The 16,442-nt window shown below is 43.0% G+C and overlaps 1 protein-coding gene across 1 annotated transcript in view; it reads right to left on the reverse strand.

Moving 5' to 3' along the window:
* Positions 1–16,442, reverse strand: part of LOC141958792 (sucrase-isomaltase, intestinal-like) — a 61,880-nt gene that overhangs the window by 32,285 nt on the left and 13,153 nt on the right. Inside the window, exons 5-9 of the mRNA XM_074901680.1 lie at positions 14,732–14,900; positions 14,016–14,112; positions 12,783–12,895; positions 4,890–5,015; positions 3,717–3,848 (exon numbers count right to left, since the gene is read on the reverse strand). Coding sequence (XP_074757781.1) covers positions 3,717–3,848; positions 4,890–5,015; positions 12,783–12,895; positions 14,016–14,112; positions 14,732–14,900 — 637 coding nt within the window. The remainder of the gene's footprint in view (positions 1–3,716; positions 3,849–4,889; positions 5,016–12,782; positions 12,896–14,015; positions 14,113–14,731; positions 14,901–16,442) is intronic.

Raw genomic sequence — 16,442 nt, forward strand, 5'->3', positions numbered from 1 at the left:
TCAGGAGAGAGAAGTGCTGAATGCCTTTAGAGAGTCCAGTGATGTGGCTATACTGCTATCAAGGTGACCATAGGCACGGAGGATTCTCAGCATTGGATGCAAGTGTGGGGACTGGACTTCCTAATGGTGAGGCACCAACCACCCCAGCGGTGGCAGCACAGACAAGTTCACGGTCCCGTCCTCAGGCAGGTTACCAGTGTTAATACTGCTGGCCAGCAGGATCTGCACTTTGTGACCACAGCAGTCTGAGAGGAGGAGGACTGAACCCATCTCCCCAAATCCATTTACTAGAGGTTTTACATGACACTAAGTGACAGCAGTCAGAGCCCATTTCCTGGAATCATCATGAGGGAGACAACAACCTGCTACACTTGGGGAACTCATTACTGTCACTACACAAAGGGAATCTAAATAGAAATTTTTTTCTTTTGGTATCAAACTGGATTACACTTGCCTTGATTGCAGTTAGTATGGCTTTGCTGTCACTTGGGAATGAAACCCTTCATGCTGTTCCAGCTCCTGACTCAACTTATTGGTTTGTTTTACATCACTAAAGAATGCTAATAGTCACAGTCTGACAGAAATATCAGAAACTGTAATAAAGTGAAAATAGAAAACTTCACTACCAGTGTAACCTATACTTCCCATTAGCTTTTAAAAAATGAAACATAAACTGGATCAGCTTTTGTTCTTTTTCACAAGTTTATCTAGAGAACTAGAGCAGAAGACAGTCCTTAGTTACAGGTTAGTGGAAGGAGGAAAGAAGGGCTCCCTATCTGGATTCCCATTAGCTTCTTGCATGAATTAAGAATTGTTGTTATATTCCTTGCATCTGCCTAACAGCTGAATTTAGATTTACATAGCAACAGCTCGTTGCACTGCACTAGCATGCACCATCTGAGAAACTGAAAGGTCTTCAAAAATCTTTTAAAAAAAGAGTAAGAACATAACACAGCTCACCCACTAAACCATGACTGCTTGCCTGTAGTTTCCTACCCAGCAGCAAGTGCAAAACAACTGAAAAGAGGTGACTACCATGTACTTACTGAAAGGCAAGAGTATGCACAAGAAGAGCTGCCCCAAACTTATGGTATTTTGCTGATACATTCATGTCTCGCAAACTTTTTTGAGATAAACCAATAAATAGGCAAGTGGTATTTAATGTTACAACTCTAAGAAGTTAGATAATTTTTAGACCAGTGTTGAGGATACAGAGAGCCTAAACTGCCTAATAGTTGGAAAGAGCACTCAGGCCTGACAGCACATATGCTCATCTACCGCTTAGTTAGTTATTTACAATGATGTAGCCAATTAATTTTGCATTGTTTTTGTCTTGAAGTTGCTCTCTATCAGACTGACTGTTGCTGTTTAAACTCTGTGCCTTGGACCTCCACTGATGGAGTCTGTTTTCACTGCTGCAGATCTTCTCATGATCTACAACTGCAGAAGAACTGGGACCTTCATGGGAATGTATCTTTGAGGACAAATTGCTGGCAAACAATGGTAACTATATAGGCTGCTATTTCCATTATCAATATGTAATTGATGACTTGGTCTGTGTGGTTTTGTTTGAGATTCCTAGCAGTGAATGCAATTACAGTACAACAAAGTGAAGATTAGGCCAATAATAAATACAGAGCAGGTATTTTTTATGAAACTACAAAAAAAAAAAACCTCAACCAGCAGACTGAAGAACAGCAAACCTCATAACTGTATTTTAGAAATAAAACACTGATATGGGTAGTCCATCCTCAGTCATATGCTAAACTTTACAACAAATTGTGGAGGAAAAAATAAGGACAGGGAGACACTTCTGACTTGATCTATGCATTTGACAAGATAATGTGATTTTTAGATGATCTAACTGCAGTACCTCTCGGCTATCTCAACTCCAGTCAGAATCAGATACACGACCACTAGTCAGAGGAACTGTCCCACAGTTCAGAACTCTGCTATTCACTCTCTTTTCCCACAAACATTTGACAGGACACCCATGAAAAGATGAGGAACGTGCTTATTTTAAAAGGACTGGATCACCTTAGGGCCCAAACATTAGTGGCCAGTCCACTATGATTCAGCTGGATTAATTGGTGTCCTTACAGGTATGAGCCACCAATATAATGTAGGTAAATATGATGCAGGGTTTTGTCATACGAGACAACTTTTAGCAGAAAGAAGGAAATATTTTTTGCAATTCTCGAAACACTGTGGGGGGCATCATCTGGAGTGCCATTAAATCCAGTTATGTCCTACACAGGCAAATCCATTTAAACTAGGGCACATGTGGAGGGAGAGCTGCTACAATGAGATCTGCAGACCTCACCTGATAAAAAGATAATGAAATACTTGTTTGTTTAGCCTAGCAAAAAAGGCTGAGAGATGTATGTTTGTTCGAATATCAAGAAAGAAAGTAGAAGGATGAGAGACTGGCAGTTTGAGGTGAATAAGAATAGGTGCACCCAAATGAAAGGCGTAAGCTGGCCATTTAGGCTGGAAAATAGAAGACTGCAATTACAGCACAAAGTTCTGAGAGAGACTCTGGGACTGTCTCCTCCTTGCCCCGTGGTCCAGCTCAGCCTGAGCCATCCCTGATGCATCTGTCGGACCTGTCTGCAACACCTGCTCAGGGAGGGACCCCTGGCCACGGACAGCCAGCTCCCTGCTCGACTCGCCTTGCAGACAGGCAGCTTTATCCTTATGTCTACCTTAAATCTTTTCTGCTGCAATTTAAAGCACTTTTCTTCTTATCCTGTCCCTAGTGGTTATGGAGAACAAATGACACCTCTCTTCTCTTGTGGCAATGCTTCACACCCTGTGGGCACTGCTCCAGGTCTCAACATTCATAAGCCTTCCCACCTCGACCCTCCCCAGGTGGTGTGACTGCTCCAGCCTGCGCTGGGGAGTGCAGCACTCCCAGTACTGCGCTGCTGGCAGGCCCTGGAGAGCAAGGTCTTATGCATCTATCAAGGATTTTTATTTAATTTATTTTTTTTTAATTTAAGTTTCAGTTTAATTGGTCTCCAATTTCCTTGCCACCATTGGCACTCGCTTAGCTATTATGACAAAGAGTAATTTCAGTGCGAGGACATATATAGGGACTTGCTGGAGAGAAACAGCAAATTTTGTTGGAAAAATTGACAGGGGAACATGGAAAACTCCAGTTTCCACTTCTGCCCAAATTATTGCATTTGGTCATACACGAATTTTAGTTACAGGTTCCACATACATTTTTCACAAATTTTCATGCAAACAAACATCTCTCACATTAATTTAGATAAAAAGTAAATATAACAAAACGTGAATTGTAGTTATTAGCTTTCTAGACTGATTATGAGTAGATTTTTTTCCACTATTCAGCTATTTCTGTGTGCATATTAAACTCATCCATTCATTTTCAGGAAAAGAATTGCATGAAAGCAATCCTATCTCAACTCAGCCCTGGACAGAGGCAAAATTTCTCATAACTGAGTGGGAAAAGGTGAAAGACATTTAATGTTATCATGTAGACGAGGTGCTGGTACACAGATATTGATATATGCAACACATTTAAATATGAAATCTGTGATAAACTGTTCTTCAGCTCTTCTCAACAAATGACAAAAATGGAAAACCTTCTACGATAGCATGCATGCGCTAGCACTTAGATACTGCTATGAATGCTATGCTGCAAATAGTTCTTATAAATGGAGAAATAATTAGCAACATCATTTATTTACCAGAATCACGACATTGTGCATTCCTTCCTTCTTTAGCTGTTGGAGGTACTCTGGCAGACCTGCATAATTCACTTTATCATAGGTAAAGTCCAGACGACGTTCCATGTAGTCAATATCAAGATGTTGGACGTCCTAAACAATTTTAAAGTAAACATTACATGAGTACTTCCTCCAGCTCTGGAGTCCTCAGTACAGGAAAGACATGGACCTTTTGGAGCAGGTCCAGAGGAGGATCACGAAGATGATCAGGGGGCTGGAACCACTCTCCTATGAGGACAGGTTGAGAGAGTTGGGGTTGTTCAGCCTGAAGAAGAGAAGTCTCTGGGAAGACCTTATAGAAGCCATTAAATATTTAAAGGGGGCTCATAAGAAAGATGGGGACAGACTTTTTAGTAGGGTCTGTTGCGATAGGACAAAGGGTAATGTTTTAAACTAAAAGAGGGTAGATTCAGACTACATATAAGGAAGAAATCTTTCATGATGAGGGTGGTGAAACACTGGAACAGGTTGTCCAGAGAGGTGGTAGGTGCCCTATCCCTGGAAACATTCAAGGTCATACTGGATCGGGCTTTGAGCAGCCTGGTCTAGTTGAAGATGTCCCTGCTCATTGCTGGGGGGTTGGACTAGATGGCCTTTAAAGGTCCCTTCCAACCCAAACCATTCTATGATTCTATGATTGATACAGAAAATCAGAGTGCATGCAACTGCATTTCTATAAGGTACCTAATGTATGAAATGAAAACTAAGAGATTGGCTATAATAATTGTAAATAATTGTCAGGGCAAATTCAGGTCCTATAAACTTATGTGGTAGCAGTGGACAAAATGGAAATGTAGAAGTCCAAATTTAGCAACTGTTTGGCAGTGATATGCATCAGAAGTACCATAATTTATTCTTAAAATGTTAGCACTGCATGCTGCATAACAGTAAATCCACACCAGAACTGTCAGCTATGCAACTAAGAGCAGCACTCAAAGCTCAGGTTCAAAGCTTGCTTTAAATGTTCTTTTAAGCATTATAGAGATAATACATGTAAACCCAGAACATAAGATTATGAACATCCTTTTATTCTACAATTCTCTTTGTAGCATAACCACTTTCCCTCTGTTATAATTTTATTCATCTCACTTTGGCTTGTAAAATTAGCATACACAGGGAAAAATTCATACTTACGTATGGGATATCATAATAGTGCATGCGATCAACGGTTTGCTTTAAAACATCAATGCTGCCATAACCCCATCGGGAGAGGTGAAATCCCAGAGACCAGTAGGCAGGCATGTGTGGGCGTCCAACGGCCTACAGCAGGAATGAGGAAGACAGAAATGAAAAGCATAAGATGAAGAGAAATTATTCTGAAACACCAGGAGAGGTTCCCTGCTCATTTAAGCCACAAAGGTCAGGGCACACAGGTATCACACAACCATGAAACACCCTTTCCTTTCTCAGAATGGCTTGCTGTACAGTATGCTTCCCTTCAAAAAAACACTTCTCCTGGTGGACCGTTATCCTTAGCAGAAGCTCTGAGTAACACCCACACTGAGCGGCACTTGTAAGAACACCCCAGTCAAAGATATGGTGTATAAATCCCAGGCTAACATTAAATGAGGGTCTCACTGAGGTCTCAGCCTCCACACAGTAGTATGTGCCTTCACTTACATGGTGCACACCAGCAGAACCCCAGTGTGGAGCCTCTCACTGACTGACCCCTACCAAGTCTACAGACCCTTTGGTCCACAGCAGGCATATCTCTGATGCTACACAGCAATGTCAGCTTTGCTAATTTCTCTTGCTGCATCCAGCTGTACTAACTCATCAAGAGTCTGATGTTTATTTGAGCTCTCTGAAGTTTTAATTATATTTACACACCACCCTGATGAAATTCGGTTGATTATGACTGAATGCTTTTATTGCTGGCCCACAGCATTGTGTTGCCAGGCATTGACAAACCTCTTCAAGGTCAGAGTTACTGTTTGGTCCTGAAATTCTCAACTGAAACATAAGGTAATGAGTTAAATATGATTTTATAAATATTTGATTTTCACTGGCTTCACGCAATCCAGCTGTAAATTGCATGAGGAAACTTGATTGAGAGCACAAGGGAGTGAGGCATCCTGTTCTGCTTCCCCAGGTGATATAACCAAGGACCGAGATAACTCTCAGGTGAGAGCTGCTCTGGCAACCTGGGACAAGCAGCGAGCAACCACGATGTGTCTGTTCTAGAAATAAGCTGAAATCTGGAGTTGTCTTGTTAGTACACACTGGAGTTTTCTGGGGGATAACTCTTGAAATACTTACTCCAGTTTTAAGCAGTTGGGTCCAACTGAATTAACCTTTGTTCAGTATTTCTAACATCTTTGCAGGCAATACACAGAAATCTAGCAGCTATCCAGTAGCTAGTAAGCACCCATGACATTAACATGTTGCAGATATTGACTCCCTTTGGCTAACTAACTGTTCTTCCCTTATTTCCTTATGGATCTCCATAGTTAGGTAATTACGCTAAGAAGTAAAAAAGAACAAAACTAGCATATTGGCAGCTAAACCCGATCTACTTTGATTAAATAAAACAAGGCACTCCTGGCACTGTATCTATTGCATTGATAAGCTCTCTTGAGATCACGATTTATAAAGGCACATCTTCCGATGGGATTCCCTCCGGTAAGAGTCTGACCTGGGAAAGCAATGCTGAACTTGAAACTGCTCTAAAATATGATGTGAATGCTAGAGCTGGTAGGAATCACAAACGGCACTGGACAGAAAAACAGATGCAGGAGAGAAGAGGGGAAAAGCAGAGGATATTTTAATTCACCCAAGCTGGGGGAACACACAGGGTAAATTTCTTTCAAATGAGAATGGCTTGTGGACAGACAGGTGAACTTTAAGCACTAAGCATTACAAATTTGGCCACACAGTGCTTTCACTTGTTGGAATGCTGCTCTCACCTAGGAAAAAACAGGAGGCCAGAACAACTGGTGAGGTTAATGGTTTGAATCTCTCCAGGAGAGATGCTCTGGCTGAGGAGCACAACTGCCCCATGTGCCTGTTACTCCTCCTGTTCCACCAGACTTAACTCCTTAACTCTCTTCACCCTCCTCAACACCTGCTTCACCTCCAACTTAGCTGGAGGCTAAGCCCTTCAGAGGTACCAAGAGCAGCTATCAGCAACATACACCTGATGCAGCTGCACTTTGCCTTCCCTGCACAGCACTGTGCCCTTGCTGGGAGAGGCCCTGGACAGACGAAGGTGGCCCCCTACCACATAGGGGGAGGCCAGTGGGCAGACACACCATTGCCACCACTGTGCAGTCTCATCTGGTTACATGTATTCATTAGTTATTTTCAGCTTGTGTGGACACAACCTGATCCCCCAGACCATCTTTCAAGCTCTGCTGAGGTTTCCTGTGGAATGCTGAATGGGGCACGAATGATCTCCTCGTCACTCTGTGAGCCAGCACCAAGGTGTCCAGTAGAGCACAGCAACCCTCAGGGCAAGAAGTCTGCTTCTCTGTCACAACTGCACTCACCATATTAGGGATAAATTCATCTGAAGAGGCAACAGAGCCTGTTTTAGAGCAGCCAAGGCTGCAAGATAAGCTCTGTGAACCCCACCACTTTGTGCTCCTAAAGCAGATGCACATTTTGCCCTTGCTTTCTCTACTGTAAACAGAGAGCAACCTCTACAAACAAGGTTAAAAAGACAGACCAAAACAAAGAACTCCCTAATGAAATAAAATGGTTTGTGTACAGACTTCTCCCCTTGGACAAAAGGAAGAGGGAAAACCAGCTGATAAATATTAATCCTGCATCTGAACAGCCAGCCCAGTGCCCTAGCAGGGTGTTGGTGTGGCATCTGCTGCCTCTCCCTGAGCAGGATGGGGAACGGGAACCTCTGGTGAGGGTGTCCAGCCTGGGCAGCTCTGCTCCAGGTCCTGCGATACCCACCCCCAAGTTGCTCCTGGCTGGGGAGGACAGTCAGCCAGGGACATCACCAATACAACATGGTTCAAGAGCTGGATGGGGATTTGCTTCTGCTCCCATGTCCTATCAAGAACGCAGCTGGACACCAGAGGAGCTGGAGCTATGGTCACCATCGTGCCAGCCAAGGTCCTTCCCAAAGAGCACATCCACTGCACTGGGGTTTGCTGACGTTCAGCTGCTCACCCTTACCATCAGTGCTGTCTTGTCTGCAGACGTCAGAGCTGCCCCACGATGAGGCAATATTTCATGACCGCATCCCTTGAGGAGTTTGGGATTACAGCTGAACCAACTGAAGAAAATCCACCTTGCAAGCAGATATTAAGGTTTAAAGCAATTAGTTCCCCAGGTTCACCAGGCTGGCACATCTATGGTGAGCTTAATTGAAATCAGCAGAACATTTGAGGAGGAAGGATGAAAACAGGGCAGCTGGGAAAACAAATGTTCTTTTTTCTAATTATGCTGCGGACTCTCTCTAATGGATCCCCCTGAAGCTTCCTGATAAAGTAACTGACATATGGTACCTACTCACAGATGGATCAGCAGAGGCAGAGATGTAATTTTGCAAACCTTAAAACTCATGTTGGATTTGATATATATTTAGAATCTAGTTAATTCATATAGATTGCATTCTGAATACAAATGATCATAAAACACACTAGGCAGAGAAAGCCTGCTTGGCAAAATTGACTCCCATAGAATCAGAAAAGGTAAATGAGGTATGGCAGGGAACTGAGGGAGGAAAACATGAGAAATGCAGAAACAGCAAACATATGGGGTATCCAAACTGAGAAAAAAAAAAAGGAAAAAAAAAAAAAGGAAGATACAGTAATGCAGAAGAAGAAAAAAAGATCCTATTTTCTGTTCCACAATTTATCCTGCATTTGGTTCTTAAATAACTCCTGGTGTTGTTTAATAAATTCACTGTTAGTTTTTCCAGGTTTACATAACGTGGCATTACATCATTTTTTTTTTCACTTTTTTCAAATGCACCTGAGAGCTGATGAATCCAGGAGGTACCCTGGAAACGTTTTGCAGTAAGAACAAGTTCGGTGAAAACACGTATATCTAACAGCCAAAATCTGCCCAAGGAGCAGATGATCTCTGTGTAGGGTCATTGGACAAATAACATTATTACAATGAGTATCAAGGATATCAACTAAGTTATAAAAGCTATACAGTAAATCAAGATCCTAGTCTATTAACATTATAACCAAAGACTGATGTGAAAGAGATAGCTGAAGAGTTATGCCCTATGTATCATAGAGGCCATAGAGAGATACACTCTTTCCCATGCTTACAAAGAAACTGACATCTCCAGCAACGCAGGTACAGGGGCTCCCCTAATAGCCATATAGAATTACTCTTGAAACTTGATATTTCTTTAAGGATGAGCTGTAGGAGGAAACTATAAAAATTCAAGTGGGCTAATGCTCTGGATTTAGACACAGAAATAGTGTGTTTGGACAGTCACACAAACAGCTAAATTACACAAGCACTCCTATGGCCTAGTTATCTGTATCCAGCTTATCCCCTATGGCTGAGGCAGGCAGGTGAGTGCTGTGGGCACCTAGTCAGGCAGGAGGTAACCTTCACTCAAAGTCTATGAACAGAAGCTGAACTTTATTCTAGGAGAGCAAGAAGAAAGGCTGTGCAACTACTGAACCATTAAGAAAATGCTCACAACCTCAGAAACTGAAAAAATTTAAGGACTTTTGATGCCAAAGTCTTCAAACCTTGTTTTTTTTCTGCACAAACACTTCTCAGCTGCTTAGTCTTTCTTGAGGGACCCATGAATTCAGCTGTGAGACTCTCACTGAATCACGTGTGATAAACTGTAGGTACAAGTAGGTGCCCCATGTTGCCTCTCAAATAGGAGGTTGCACTAGAGACCTGCGGTCCCTTCCACCCAGAGAGCAAACAAACCAGCAATTTGCTCTCAAAACAGAATTAGGAGACATTCAGTATGCTCTCTTAAAGCTTATCATCAGATAATTTGTGATAAAATAACAAATTTATGGCTTTCACTCCATCCAACAGCTGTTAAATATCTGTTTGTCAAAGACAGAGCAGTGGGACAGAGGCACCAGCATTCTGCCCTCTGCTCCCTTCCCACTCCCTGCATCACCCTTGGAGCCCATTTAAAGCAGATTAGCCTGGGCCAGGCTGGCACCCCGGGCCACCATGGCTTTCACTGACACCTATCCTCACTCCAAGGATGCACAGAGAGGTTGATGGCCGTGGCAGGACAGCCACCCTCATCTCTAGTCACCACTCAGGGAGCCCCACTCTTGGCACAGCCTGGCTGCCCCAGCTGGCCACGCAGCTGTAGCTCTGGGCAAGAGCCCATGGGCCACCCCTGGGTGCTGGCAGCAACCTGGAGAGGTGCATGGGAAAACTTGTGTACTCCAGAGACCCAGTAAAGAGCTTCATTACAAAGCTGTCCTCACTCACTGGTTTGGAGGGAGCTGTGTAAAAGCACTGAGCGGAGCTAAGCTCCTAAATCTTTTACAGAAACAAGCAAGGCAGAGTCAAGGGGGGTTGCTTAGGTCTTGAAGTGACACTGAGGGCAACAGCACAAAATGTTTGAGAAAGGTATGGAACACTTTGCTCTGGACACAGCTTCCTTGATCTCAATGGCCATGCACCGAGTGGCACCTGGCCACCCTGCCATACAACTGGGACCATCCTGGAGAGGGTGCCATGGGTGATGCCTGCAAAAAGCCCCACGCAGTGATTCTGGGCAGATGCTTGCACAGGCAGGAACTGTTCTCCCAAGAATCTTGTTGCAGCGGGGCAGCCTGGCCCCACCAGGGTCCCCTATAGCTGAGAGCTCCCAAAACGCCACTTTCCAGAGAATACCCACGCTAACAGTTGAGTGAGCTGAGGGATGCGGCTAAACAGTGCCTTGCAGACATTGGTCACACTGCTCCTTTCCAACCTCTCCGTCCCTGGGCATGACAGTGACTACACAGGAGAGTCCTCATGCTGTGACAGAAAATACAACTGAAAAATAGTCTTTCCTGTCTCCTTCACCTTCCCACATATATTGTACATAAAAGTAAATCATTACTCTAGAGACTAATAATATGGTAATTATAACATTTGAGATCCAGAAATTTCAGGATGTTTACTGAAGAAGTTATTATTTCACTGCAAAATTGCTACCATGCATTCTTTAAGATTCCCTAGAGCTGAGTGCAAGCTTGAAGAATACAGAACAGGGGATTTTTTGTCCTGACATGTGACATGTCTAGTTAGGAGACACCCACCAGCTCCCCTTTACCTTATTTTCTCTGCTCCAGCTCCATTTCCACAGAGGCAGGGGTGGAAAGTGAGCTGCCAGTACCCATCAGCTGGGGAGTGAGAACTCTCTCATTTTATTTTCAGCTGCTGGCCACCTGCTAAGCCACAGAAATTCTGCCTTCAAACACCAGTGAAAGACTGAAAAGAAATGGGGATAGCTCTAATCTCTATCGTGCTGCTGCAGCAACTCCCCTGAAATAGGTGCTTTCATCACAGGGATCACAGCTGCAGCTATCAGGGGAGTCACTTTTTCTTTCAGTTTGTTTGTTGGGGGTTTTTTATTTGTTTTTTTTTTGTTGTTGTTTCGTTTGGGTTTTATTTTTCTGTTTGATTGCCACTGTGTAGGTTCAAAACCCAGTTTCTGGTGGGCCTGTGGCACCGGTGTCGAAACTCACTGGTGTGGAGGACGTGCAGGGGGAGCTGTAAACCTCTGAGAGGCAGAGTAACTGCTCCCTCTCCGGGATGTGGAGGGGCACCGGCAGCCTCTCACCTCTCTGGGAGGCACCTCCTGAATCTCCGATTGGAAAACGAAAGTCTAGCAGAGCCCACCACCCTGGGGAGCCTCCAGCCTTCCCAAAACAGCATCATAACCCTTTCCATCACCAAATCAGAACCTAGCAATATTTCCTTCTGGGATAAATCTGCTTTTGCCCTGGGCCAAAACATTACTTCTGTTCCCATTTCAGACATTTTAAAAGCAGTTAAGCACAGGATATGGAAGCTTTAAAAAGCCAGGAAAGACAAAATGTTTGATGAAAATCAGAGCTCAGGCCCCTTGGTGGGGCGGCAGAGGGGAAGGCAGAGCACAGGCACGTCCCACTGCAAGCTCTGGCTACACATCTCCAGGACACCCTACCACAGGCTGCTCCAGTTACAGCTTGATCCCCAGGGTCTGCACACACATGAATCCCCCTTCTCACAGTGACATGTCCCTTCTCAGCTTTGCTCCACAATCTTTAGGCTTGGCACTGGTTTCTTTATGCACAGAGCTAGGTTCTGAGGTGGCAATTTGCTGTGCAAGGGTCCAGTTAATGCATCACTTGGCATTTGGTCACCAAGAAAAATATGTTACCTGCCACTTTTTTCTTGGTGACCCTCACTGGATAAGAATTGCATGCACAATCCTGAAGCAGCTATTCATATGTATACCCTCAGTTCTTTGGAAAATGCTAGGCAATTGTAAAGCAAGTCGTTATGCTCTTAGAGACAGCAGTAAATATGTTTTTTCACACGTATGTTCTCCAATGCAATTACATGGATTTTCATTAGTAAAAAACAGGCTGATGCTCGAAAATCAACAGGTAATTCCCCTGGTAAATAAAGGCTTGAAGCCTTTGAAGTTCATTCAACATCTCTGAAGTCCAGCAGACATAAAGTTCCCAAAGATTCCTGTCTGTGCTCTGATTAGTTTGTTTTCTCCATCCACAGTGGCAAAACACAGTTACAGTCATGTAGTGAAGACTGTAAAACTATCACAGCCCATAGAAGAGTAAGCTAGGACAAATTTCTTTCTAATCATTGCATCCCTTTAGTGCATTCCTGCTTTAAATATCAAAATGCTGCAGGGAAGGCTGAAGATGTGCATTGAACATCCAGCCAGGCTGCTATACTCACCATTCACTGATGCTTGAGTACACACCAGGTTGCCCATAGACCTAAAGCTATGGCTTTGTATGAACAGATCAGGACAAAATTTTGACTGCACTATCTGATACTATCAGATACTGACAGCAGTTTGCTACAAGGTACTGTCCCATGTGCCACATGTACTTTTCTACTAACCTCTGTGTATTGCTGAATTACATTTTCAGGAGTTGGTCCAAGGAAGACATAGAAGTCAAGGATCCCTCCAATAGTGCGGAAAGTTAAAGATGGGTTTGGACTTAGAGAAACATCTGAAAGGAAAAAAAACAGTTTCTCAGTACAAACCAGCTCTGCACTATGCATGGGAATGGTTCAAAGCTGCATCAGCGGAGATTCAGACCTGACATTAGGAAATATTTCTTTACCAAGAGGGTGGTCAAACACTGGGACAGGCTTCCTAGAGAGGTGGTCAATGCCCTCAGCCTGTCAGTGTTTAAGAGTCGTTTGGATAATTCCCTTAATAATATGCATTAATTTTTGGTCAACCCTGAAGTGGTCAGGCAGTTGGACTAGTTAATCATTGTAGGTCCCTTCCAACTGAAATATTCTCTATTCTATTCTATTCTATTCTATTCTATTCTATTCTATTCTATTCTTTCCCAGGTGTATATACGCTGGGCTCTTCTGTGCAAAAATACATCCCCAGGCAGAGGTGGCTACATGTTCAAGTCACTATCTGACACCTTATGGATATGACTGGATGAACAAACAGGACCTGTATGTAGGCTAGCAGTGGCCCAGTGTTTCTGTTATCTCCGCTTTCAGATTGGCATTGTGCAGCAATAAATCACAGAAACTCACGCAGAGTAGATTGCACAGATCCATTTGTCTCAGTTTCATTTATATAAAAAGGAACCACAAGCTTGTGTTTAGGGTTCCTCTATGCTATTTTAATCTTCTTATTGGAAGTCATTGCCTGCCAGGGGAAACTGATTTTATAGACTGAGTGAAGATTCCCCTTTTCTGAAATTATACCACTGGATTAATACACTAAGGTGACCATGGCAACGCACAAAACTATTCTCCACAGACAGAATATAGGGCTAAACTAAATTGATTTGATTCAGTTATGCCAATCCCAGAGGAAATTTCTTCCACCTTCTCCTTTCCTTGTATGTGCCTCTATTTTCAAAAAAAAGCCCCTAAACCCAAGCATATATTTTCATTGAAAATACCTTCCCTTGTTAATCAGTCATTCTAATGAAATCTCTTTGAAAACTTTAGAGTAATTCCTGGAACCACAGTTATGGGACAATCATTCATATTGAAAAAATCACATTGAAAAAACAATCAGTAAAACAGTTTCTTCTATTTACTGATTTACTGTCTTTCTATATGCAGTACATATAGGGAATCCATATATCTTTTTACCTTGTGCATTGGAGTTCAGAAGAAGAACACCATGGGCATTGGAGTCAGCTTCTACACACATATAGAAAGGGTGAACTCCATAGAGGTTGGCAAATGGCTGAAACATAAACAGCACATTAGGTATGGCTTGACTTTGCTATTTTTCATAGTATTTGTCAGCTAGGTACATATGCAAATACAAGGAAATAAATTCATTCATGGTTAGAGACTTGTTTTGAAAATAAAATTGACAGAAAAAAGGGGGTTTTTCTGCCTTATCAGGATGGTAGTTTTTAGTCTCTCAGTTAAACCTTCCATATTCTGCCAAACCTTCTAAAATGGCATGGGTAAGAACTACTTTGCTAGTTAAAATAGACTCATCACCCACTGACACCAGTTTAGCCAAACATCTAACGAGTCCTGCTGAAGTTCAGCTTGTTTGGATGAACAGGGATTGACCCAAGCATGAAATTAAATGTTTTCCTGAACTAGGATCTTGGCACACAGAATACTTTTTTCTGAAAACTAACTGCACCATGAGAAAGCTTCCAATGAAGGGTTTCAAATACCCCTCAAAATGACTCATAGTTTTGTCATTTCGTTAAAACTTCCATGTTTGCCATTGATTCACATTAGCAGTGTTACCATACAGAGAGATGCTCCCTCAGAAAAGTTGTACCATGCCACCTCCTTTTGGTGATACTGGTAAGGACAAAGTATTGCATGAAGTGAATTACCGTTGGTGCCTGATCCCTGCTGTACATGCCATAGGTGACAAAGTCCATACTGTGTTTGAAGGACAGGTGTTCATGTTCACCAAACCCATACACCGAAGTGGATGGCACAGTAGTTGTGATCTGAAGATACTGGTTGGAGAAAAACAGATCAATCAGGGGACTGTCCCACCTGTGACAAATAGAGGAAGACATGATCAGTTTGCTTATCTTTGAAATGCATCCTTTTAAGTTCACATCTGGCTGTTTATACTTTTTCTGTATTTTGGAGAGTAACAATATTTTAAAACCCCATTAAATGCTAAGCATGTCTCTAACATGCTTAACCTAACACACATTTATCTTGAAATCGCTGCAGATATCTCATCTACAATAAAATGCATCAGTATAATTTTGAAAAGAACAACTAAAATAACAGAAGACACTATCTATAATCCTATTACCAAAATAAGTGGTTGCTTGTGCTATTTCTATGACAACCAACAGGGCAGGCTAAAAATTGTTATTACTCAGTGGGGTTCAGAATCCTTAATGATAACAACAGACATTTAGTTGTTAACAGTTTTACTTTTTAATGTTTTGCTGGATCAGGACCTGAATACTCTTGTTACACTCAACTTTATGCCGGCGCCTGAAGCAGAGGAATAGCTTCCTCCAGACTCTGCTTGAATGAGATGCTTTTATTGTGATGACTCTCTCCTGCTTCTCTCACCAGCTTAATGCCTTTATTTCTATTGATTCATCTGTGGACACAAGCTCACATTTTAATTAGGTGTTACATTCTGTTTCCTATCTCTAGTGCTATAATGAGCTGCAAGCTAGATGGGGGAGAACATAGTCAAGCTGTGGAGAAGTGTTTTGTTAATGGTACTGTGTATGCCATGAGTACCACATTTAGAAAGCACCCTCTCGAGCCTTGTTTAACCATGAATTTGTTACAGCTAATTAAAATAAATGAGCCAAAGCCATAGAGCATAGAAGTGGCATAACTCTCCTTTTAATGGTCTTTTGTCAATGATTTTGACAAAATTAAATGGTTGATCAAATTGACCGGTAAATCAGAGAAGTGGAAGATGGGCTGTGTCGGCAGGGAACAGCACTACCCTTGCAAGAGGAGCACTCCCTGGTGAGCCCTGGCTGCCACCCGTGCCACCAGCACCCTGGCTGGGGACAAGTCCCCACTGCTGGGAGGACTGAGAGGGCTCCTCCGTTCCCGGGCAGCTCTGCTCTCCCCACAGGGAAGGAAGGACAGCCATTCACAGGGATGCCCAGAGGCAGTTCCAAGGCATCCTACTGTCTCTTCATACAAAAAGCAGGCACAGTCTATCCCTGAAGTCTCCTAGACAAGTCCTAAGTCAAGCACACCTACTGAAGGGTCTGTGTATTTTTTAAAAAGTCTATCTGGCCTTTCTCACAATCAGGAAAAAGTAAAAATTTGTATTTAAGTCTTGATTTGGTTGTTTGCCAGCAGCAACCCTCCCTTCCTTCCATCATCTCCTCCACCTACACGCAGTACTGAATAAGGTTATTTTCTTATAGGAAGGCTAATGCATGCAAAATATCCCTGAGAATCAGATCCAGCCCTTGGCAAACAGAGGCCTTTCTGCAAGAGGCTGCTGCTGTGTAGGAACGGGGGTGGGCTCTGGAGCTATATTCCTGTCCAAAGGAGCCCGGTCACGTAGCTCTGCTCTGTGCCAAGGCAGGCATGGTCACT

The sequence above is a fragment of the Athene noctua genome, chromosome 3, assembly GCF_965140245.1.
Source record: "Athene noctua chromosome 3, bAthNoc1.hap1.1, whole genome shotgun sequence".
Taxonomy (NCBI): domain Eukaryota; kingdom Metazoa; phylum Chordata; class Aves; order Strigiformes; family Strigidae; genus Athene; species Athene noctua.